Source organism: Armigeres subalbatus, chromosome 2 (assembly GCF_024139115.2).
Source record: "Armigeres subalbatus isolate Guangzhou_Male chromosome 2, GZ_Asu_2, whole genome shotgun sequence".
NCBI lineage: Eukaryota > Metazoa > Arthropoda > Insecta > Diptera > Culicidae > Armigeres > Armigeres subalbatus.
Window position 1 is genome coordinate 90,444,660 of NC_085140.1, and position 9,428 is coordinate 90,454,087.

At 41.3% G+C, this 9,428-nt stretch overlaps 1 protein-coding gene across 1 annotated transcript; it reads right to left on the reverse strand.

Moving 5' to 3' along the window:
* Positions 1-504: 504 nt before the first annotated feature.
* On the reverse strand, positions 505-8,097 carry LOC134209086 (serine protease 48-like). Its single transcript, XM_062685065.1, has 4 exons — positions 7,845-8,097; positions 7,250-7,777; positions 1,131-1,433; positions 505-1,064 (listed from the first exon to the last, which is right to left on the reverse strand). The coding sequence occupies exons 1-4, from the start codon at positions 8,063-8,065 to the stop codon at positions 533-535; spliced, it is 1,584 nt and encodes a 527-aa protein (XP_062541049.1). The 5' UTR covers positions 8,066-8,097; the 3' UTR covers positions 505-532.
* Between the last annotated feature and the right edge of the window lie 1,331 nt (positions 8,098-9,428).

Genomic DNA, 9,428 nt, shown 5'->3' on the forward strand with positions numbered 1-9,428 from the left:
GATGGATGGTGATTGAGGGATACGGCACGTGTTTAAATAAGCGTGTGCATTCCGTTACCGAAGTTTTACGGGATGCGACATACAGTGAATGAGGTACATAATTGAGGATGATTATGTCGTCAGAAAATAAGGTGAGTAGTTAATAAGATTGAGATCTGAGGATAACATTGCTAGTTTAAAGTGAACGCTGTTATTATATCAAAATGCATGTAGTGCATATGTACAGCTATGTTGATTTTCATGATTTACAACGGTGCGAGTCCCGGAAGGATAACGGGAATTGGTTACTGCGAACCAGCAAAGCAGTAACAGTAGTACATAACCATAAAGCATACATACAACACATGCATGCATACGCACATGCCGACATCACGTCAACTCGTTGAGCTGGTATATAACACTATTAGCTTCTGTCAAAAGTTCGGGTTTAGAATGATCCTATAGCCTCTAGAAAGGCAAAAATATACAAAAAGACAAAACCCTACAAAGAGCAAACCCACTGAGTAAAGTTCACGTTTTTATTGCCACACTCCTACTCTGCCATTGTTTTTTCAATCCAGTCAACAAAGAACGGTACGAACGCATACCCATCCGGTTTGATGGTTCCACACTTTCCCAGCACAAAGTTGGCCACACCAATCTGCTTTCCTTCGTAGACGGCGGCGCTTCCGGAATCTCCCGTACAAGCTCCGTTCTCGGCGGCATTGTTCAAGCAAATAATCTTCTTCCATCCGGAGTTGACAATTTCGTTGAAACATTCCCCCTCGCTCATGATGGTCATCGTGTTGAATTTGAGCATTTCGGAGATCGGCTCATCGTTGCCGGTTTTACCATGGCCGGAAATTGTGACTGTTGCATTGACTGGTAAATCGCCGCGATAAAGCTCAACCTTCTGAATCGTCTCATCGAAAACGAGCGATTCCTGCAGCTCAATCAGTGCGATGTCGTACCTTATTTTGGGGTAGTCCTCATGAGGGATTATCTTGGACGGTTTCACTGCTTTGCCTCCAAGGTGCAGGTGAGGTGATCCAATCTGCAGTTTCAAGTCATCAATTGGTGTGATGCTATTTCGGGACGATCAGCAGATTAATAAAATTATCACGATTGACAAACCATTAAATCGATCCTACCTGCCATCCAATTGTGTGATGCAGTGGGCAGCCGTTAAAACCCACTTCTCCGCGATGATGGACCCGCCACACTTGAACTGACCAATCTCGAACAGGGCAACCTGGTAGGGAAACTGTGTTATGCTCTGGACGAATCCTCCTCCGACGATTCTGTTGGAAGAGGATGGAACAACTGCACCGGAAATGGCGGTGGCCAAAAGCAATACGAGAAATGCTTTCATTGCTCGCAACAAGTTTGCTTTCACTAACGTGATAATATGGAAAAAGAGGTTCGGCAGCAATAAACTGCTGGTTATATAGAATCAAAAATGGTCTCAAGTACAAACACGTGCAACGATGCAGTTCACATCAAGTGATAAGCCTGATGCTCACTTCGTAATAATTTCTTGAAAAGGAATCGATTCAAAGTATTTGATCTAATCAAATTCAAGTAGTTTACAGATTAAATTTCATTTCGCGCTTATCATTGGGCAAAGATGGGGCGATAACCACTTTGTATCAATAGGCTTCTTCTTTGCTTTTATCAAACCAAACCACAACTCAATACTAAAGCTTGTCAAAGCATTATCTGATGGTGGTTGTAGTCCAAGATAAAAAAAAGTTTAACACAAATATACCAATCAGTACGCAGGCTCAACACAAATGCTGCTTTATGTAAGCTTTCAACCACTTTCGACCTAAGAAGCTTAGCCTAACCTAAAGTTCATACCTAGAGAAATGCGCCAGTCTGAAAATTGTCGGCGGCCGCGTTTATTGTAAATTTTGGTCAACGTCAGCGGCGTTTGAGACGTTACGCTGAAAGCTACCTATGCATACATCTACGATTTTTTAAAGCATTGTTTGGAAAACAAATTTTTTATTTTCAATTTTCATTTTGTTCTGAATGAAGATTCTAAACTGTTCTGAAAAAATAATCCATTGTGTGGAATGCTTTTGAATAATCTAGCATCAACAGAAAAGTAACTCCTTTTTTGTCCACAGCTTGATGTAGGGGAACTGTTCCATTTCACTGAACTGAACTGAACTGTTCACATATCACATATATTCATCTCATCGCAAAACAAAGAAAAACAGCACCAATCTCGTCGCTTCTTTTTGCTAACACGCGTGCTCACTGCTGAAAAAATTTGATTATCATTTGATAATCGTTTGATGTCTATAATGCGTCGCAGTTATCGAACGGCATTCGCTAACTTATACTAAAACGTGTTGCAGTTATCGAACGACTAGTGTATTGTCCATTAGAAATCCTTGAGAAATACCATTAGCCGAAAGCGACATACGCCTGATTTCGTAATTTGGCCGTGAAAGTCATTTACCCTAACGGGTGGTTTGTCCGAAATGATCGTTTGACAGAATGGGCCATTTGTCCGAAAATATCGTTTGGGCCAACGGCATATGGCCAAATTTCAATAACTGAACGGGTAATTTAGTCAAAAATATCCATCCGTTTGGCCTAATGACATTTACGGCGAAAAGGCCTTTTTGTCGAAAGACCGTTGAACAAAATTTCGTAACCTATCTGCTTTTTAAGTCGATACTGGCTTTTAAGCCCTCTAGCCAAATCCCATTAAACTGAATTGAACGAAACTGTTGAGCTCGAAAATGGTTTGACCAAAAATGTAGTTTGACCGGAAGCGACATACAGCCGGACATTCAGAAGAACTGGTAATTTGGCCATTCGGCAAAACAACCCTTTCGGTTAATCTTCGGGGACTCGCGCCATTGTAAAAAGTACAACACCTTCGAAAAAAGCACGCTTCTTGTTCACAACAGAAGCGGAACTGCGTGAACGGTTCAGAACCAAGCGAGTCCCGGAAGGTTAACGGCATTTTCTGTCAAATGACCTGTTTGGCTAAACGTCATTTTTAGCTAAATGATCAATTCAGCCGAACGACACTTTTGAAAGAAGTTGCAGAAAGGACATTTTTTGGCCAAATGGCGCTTTCTGCCAAATGACAATTCTTACCGAAAGACATTTTTGGTCAGATGATCTATTCGGTCAAACGACTATTTCGGCCGAACGGCATTTTCAGCTAAATGGCCTGTCACGGCTAACAACTTTTCACAAATGCTCCTTTTAGCTGTACGTCGCTTTAGGCCAAACTACATTTCCGGTCAAACAAATTGTGACCTGATAATAGTTACCGTTAAATGTTATTTTTGCTAAACAGTACTTGGCTAGCACCCTATCTTCGCAAGCAAAGGATGTTTCGGACAGCGACGACAGCGACAATCTTTATCTTGTAACTAAAATATCTCAACTGGAAAAAGATCTCCTCTTGGTAATTTCAAAGAGTTCTCAAAACTCCCGTAGTTCCCGTGGAAAATCTGAAAATAATTTCTAAATGAATATTCTGGAAAAACTGGAAGAATTTTCTGGGGAAGTTCATCAATTTTTTTAGGTGAAAATGACCAATTCAGCCGAACGACACTTTTGACCAAACGACTATTTCGGCCAAAGGACATATTCGGCTATTAAGCTATATGGCCAACCTTTTTTTTCAGCCAAAGCAACTGTTTGACTAAATGACATTCTCGGCCAAATAACTTTAGGCTAGATACCCTAGCAAAGTCTGAAAACATAATGAGAGCATATTAAAAACATATTTTGATTTTGACATCGAATTGATTCATAATTTGCTTTCACATATAAATCATCATGATTGATTACACATTTTTATCCCTTTTTGCTGTATATTACTAAATTGAATGATATGACATCAAACGGTGTGCTTTTTTTTATTATCGGAAACCAACATTAACATTACACAACCTCACTTGATCAGTACCGTTGCTGATGAAGAATGTGTATAGCCGCCAGACATTCTAAATACTCACGCTCCTCTAATGTGGACGTGTACAATACACATGTGGAAGTATTGGCTTGATAAATGGATTGCTAGTGATTTGATTATGCGTCCAGTTTGGGAATCTCGAGCTCATTCAGTAGCCGCTAGGTTGCGAAGGCCGACGGAGGTTCTTCGTAGCTTAGTTGGTTAAAGCACCAGTCTAGCGTACTGTAGGGTCATGGGTTCGAGTCTCATCGAAGGGAAAGTGGTTACCTCCAATACATTTTCCAAATCAATATCTTCCACATAACGTACATATTCACATATGAATTTTCATAACATTGTAAATTAACGTCCAAGTCGGGTGGTTTAATCCCCGTAAATAGGCAATTACCTTTGATTGAACTGACATTAAAACAAGTTATCGATTTGCTCTCAAGTTTTGCTCAGGTAGGCTTCTACCAAATAGTCTTTTCAGTTAAACGGCATATTCGGCCTAACAACTTTCAACGATTTTTTTCCGTTCAAAAATTCATTTTCTATGAGGTTTTTTGGATTTAAAAGGGAAATTCATAGCAATTATCACACGAAGTTTCACTTAGTGTTTACGGAGAGCTTTTCGAAATTGTAACAAGGAATTGTTTGGAATTTTCCTTAAAATCATTGGTATCTTAACGAAAAATTCACTGGAGTTTCAACGTGATGTTGTAGAGATCTATCAGCAAATCATACGGAAATTTTACTGAATCTTCGGAATTTTCACTGAAAATTTTGCGTATTTCCTCAAATTTCAATCGGCGTGGAAAATTATAGATCAGCGGCGTGGAAAATTTAAAACAGCGGCGCGCCGAAACAAAAATGTCGGCGGCGGCGTGCCAAAAACTGTCGGCGGCGGCAGCGTGGCGCGACGGCGCACACCTCTAGATCTGTGCGCCGCCGCCGACACTTATTGACGTACGCCGACGCCGGTGAAGGTGTCGGCGGCGCGCCATACGCCGGTTGGCCCCACGCCGCCGAATTTCGTATTTCACGCCGATGATTGGCCAACACAAAAATCACAATATGCAGTGCGTTTGCATCTGCCGAACCAAGGCAACCTATCAGGCATTAATTAAATAGCTAATATACCTTCAGCAGATTTGTTTATTTTAACCTTTGTCTCTTTTACCCGCAATCATTAGGTCATTCAAGAAAGGTCTGACCAAGGATGTTATCGTTCATTTAGTAATCTGCGTTCGATCATTTAGTAGTTTATCAATAACTCAATCCAGAGGCTAAATTTTAAAATGCGTTGTATGGTGAACTTCAAGTGCGAAGGTTTTTCTACAACTTTGCCTAACAGGTCGATGTTTGATTTCCACCATTTTAAATTCACCACACGAGTTTCTACTCCTATTATCAAATATTCAAATCTAGCGTAATAATTGCCGTACAATGCTGAAATTAAAGTCGATTGTTTAGCATGAGTAAGGAAACGATCTACGAATGTTTCATCCCCATGCGCGTTGTGGTTCTCTCAATTTGTGCTCTTGAAAAATCACTAGAAAAAGCACGTGGTTTCCAAGATGGCCGATTTGTGGCTTTGTTGTATAACCACCTTAATGCAACAATTTTCCAGTCTTTAATTAATAACAGCAGAAAAGAATGTTATTCAACTCTTGTATGATTTGATTCTTTGTTTTAAAATAAAAGGCCCCAAATCTTAATAAATTTTGTATTGGATTTTTTACAAAGTGTTTCCATATTTTCTTGTTCTATTCCATTTGAATGACATAACTGATCATTCAAATCTACTGTAACACAATCACTGTTACCCAAAAAGCCATATAGAATCATCATAATAGTTTATCGGGAAACACGGATTGGCAAAAATTCTTTCACGGCAATTCACAGTGCCGTCGTCATCACATTAATTTATTGATGGATTAACAAAAAATGAATCCCACGTGTATGCTTACTGAATTAGTATTGGAAGTTTCCACCACCATTTTTTTGTGGCCCACCGTGTGTAAGAAAAAAAACGTACTTCACAAAGTTCCCACCGCGAAAATCGAAAGACTGTAGTGGGCCGGGTACGTAACCAGAATGTTGGACAGCAATCCGCTAAAGTGATTCTCGCAACGATCTGACGGGCACAATATGACGAGGTGTGCAGCAAGCAAGGTGGATTGATTAGGTGGAAGACGTTTTGCGCACCCTCCGTAGATTGCGTGGTTGGCGACGTACAGCCATGGATTGTAAGGAGAAGACTTGTATTGCTAAGGAACCTCCGGCCTTAGTATGAGAATAAATTAGTAAAATGGAACACTTATGATTTTAACGGCAGCCCTTCTTTTAAGCAATTTATCGATTATCCTTGCGATAGACGAACAATTTGGCAATCAAAGTGAAATTATAATTCATTAGTTTTTATCTATCTTTCAATAGCTGAGCAGTATAAAACCCTCAATGTTGCTTCGTGCTAGAACAGACGCTGAAAGTGTCGATGGACTTCGGGTATTCCAGTCAGCGAGTAGAGCTCTAAACTACGAGATAAAATGTAGCAAGAGAGTCTGCTTTGAGCAGCTGTGCAGAATGGCCAATAACACCCCATACAGGATAGTGATGGCTAGGACAAACAGCACGCCTCCTGAGAGATCCTCAGAGATGTTGGCCAGAATATTAGAAGTGTTGTTTCCGAAACATGAATCATAGAACTGGCCCGCTACACCGTACGAGTTAGTCGACGTGGTACCGCTGCTAGTGACTAACGAGGAGCTTATCGTAGCTGCAATAAAACTTAAGCTCAATAAAGCACCAGGTCTGGATGGTATTCACAATATGGTCCTTTAACAGGCCATTCTTGCTGATTCAGATATCCAACGATGCCTGGGTGAAGGAAACTTCCCAGACCGTTGAAAACGGCAGAAATTGGTGCTATTGCCGAATCCAAGCAAACCGCCGGGAGATTCTTCGGCATACAGACCAATTTGCCTACTCGACAAGGCTGGGAAGTTGCTAGAGAGGGTGATCCTGAATAGATTGTCGGACTATACGGGGTGTGCTGATGGCGTATTTAGCAACCAGTATGGTTTCTGTAAAGACTGTTCTAATATCGAAGCAATTCGGTCGGTAACGGAAACGGCAAAGGTAGCGCGTAGTTTGAATAGGCGAGGTATTAGGTACTGCGCATTGATTACACTTGATTTAAGCTGACCCTGCATTGCTTAAGGGTTCCGGATTATCTGTGCAGAATACTAAAAAGTTATTTTCAGAATAGGGTGTTGATATACGTCACCGACATCGGTCACCCACTGAGTAAAGTACATGTTTTTATTACCACACTACTCCGCCATTGTTTTTTCAATCCAGTCGATAAAGAACGGCACGAACGCATACCCATCCGGTTTGATGGTTCCACAGTTGCCCCGCACAAAGTTAGCCACACCAATCTGCTTTCCTTCGTAGACGGCGGCGCTTCCGGAATCTCCCGTACAAGCTCCGTTGTCAGCGGCATTGTTCAAGCAAATAATATTCTTCCATCCGGAGTTGACCATTTCGTTGAGACAGTCCTCCTCGCTCATGATGGTCATCGTGTTGAATTTGAGCATCTCGGAGATTGGCTCATCGTTGCCGGTTTTACCATGGCCGGAAATCGTGACTGTTGCATTGACTGGTAAATCACCGCGATAAAGTTCAAGCTTCTGAATTGTCTCATCGAAAACGAGCGGTTCCTTCAGCTCAATCAGTGCGATGTCGTACCTTATTTTGGGGTAGTCCTCATGAGGGATTATCTTGGAGGGTTTCACTGATTTGCCTCCAAGGTGCAGGTGAGTTGATCCAATCTGCAGTTTCAAGTTATCAATTGGTGTTATGCTATTTTTGGACGATCAGCAGATTAATAAAAATTATCACGATTGACAAACCGATGAATCGATCCTACCTGCCATCCAATTGTGTGATGCAGTGGGCTGCCGTTAAAACCCACTTCTCCGCGATGATGGACCCGCCACACTTGAACTGACCAATCTCGAACAGGGCAACCTGGTAAGGAAACTGTGTTATACTCTGGACGAATCCCCCTCCGACAATTCTGTTGGAAGGGTATGGAACAACTGCACCGGAAATGGCGGTGGCCAAAAGCAATACGAGAAATGCTTTCATTGTTCGCAACAAGTTTGCTTTCACTAACGTGATAATATGGAGAAAAGGATTCGGCAGCAATAAACTGCTGGTTATATAGAATCGAAAATGGTCTCAAGTACAAACACGTGCAAATATTCAGTTCACATCAAGTGATAAGTCTGAAGATACTCTACATGGCTCACTTGGTAATAATTTCTTAAAACAGAGTATTTGATCTAATCAAATTCAAGTAGTTTATAGATTAAATTTCATTTCGCGCTTATCATGATGGGTCGATAACCACTTTATATCAAGAGGCTTCTCCTTTGGTTTTATCAAACCAAACTACAACTCAGTACTAAAGCTTGTCAAAGCATTATCTGATGGTGGTTGTAGTCTAAGATGAAAAAAGTCTAGCACAAATATACCAATCAGTACGCAGGCTCAACACAAATTCTGCTTTATGTAAGCTTTTAACCACTGCGGACCTAAGAAGCTTATCCTAAAGCTCGTACCTAGAGAAATGCGCTGGTCTGAAAATTATCTACAACCGCGTTTATTGTAAATTTTGCTCAACGTCACCGGCGTTTGAGGAGTTACGCTGAAAGCTATTTTTGCCTACATCATTTGTTCTTCGGGACAATTTTAAAGATTTTAATCCTTTTCCACGGTTGGAGACTTAATGTATATCCAAGAGGAAGCTACTATTCGGCTTCTTGATTCAGTTGACCTGCGAGCAGTTTGCTCAATGTTAATGAAGAGTCACAAATTATGATGGCAAGTACCATCCATTTCGTATAGCTACGTAGTCCTACGTCACCTTTGCGTACAACCCGATTGGGCTGCACCTTTGAGTTTTAAATAACAACTTGTGTCAATAAGTATACGTACCTGAACACGTACGTTTTTTTTACCGCGTTGAAAGAAAATACACATCGCACTTGAGACTTCAAAGCCACATATTATATAATCGATCAGCTCACTTCTAATGCACAAATACGAATTTTCGGATAAACTGATAAGGTTGTTCAAAGCGACGATGGATTGGGTAATGCACGTAGTACTAGTTTCAGACATTCTCGAGTCCCTTTGAAATGCGCAGAGTGTTACGGCAAGGTGATGGTCTTTGCTTTGAAGGGAGTGATACGAAGGGCAGGGATTGACACGAGTGGTGCGATTCTCACGAAGTCCGTTCACCTATTTGGTTTCGCCGACGACATTGATATTATGACACGTAACTTTGAGAAGATGCCTATACACCAGACTAAAAAGGAAGACAAGACTTTCGAAAGGGGCGAGCATGGGCGAGATTGCGGCAACACCGCACGAGGGCGAACGGGGCACGATATAAACAGGTGCGGAACAGACAAAACTCGATTTTCCGGAGGAAAAAGCGCCAGCA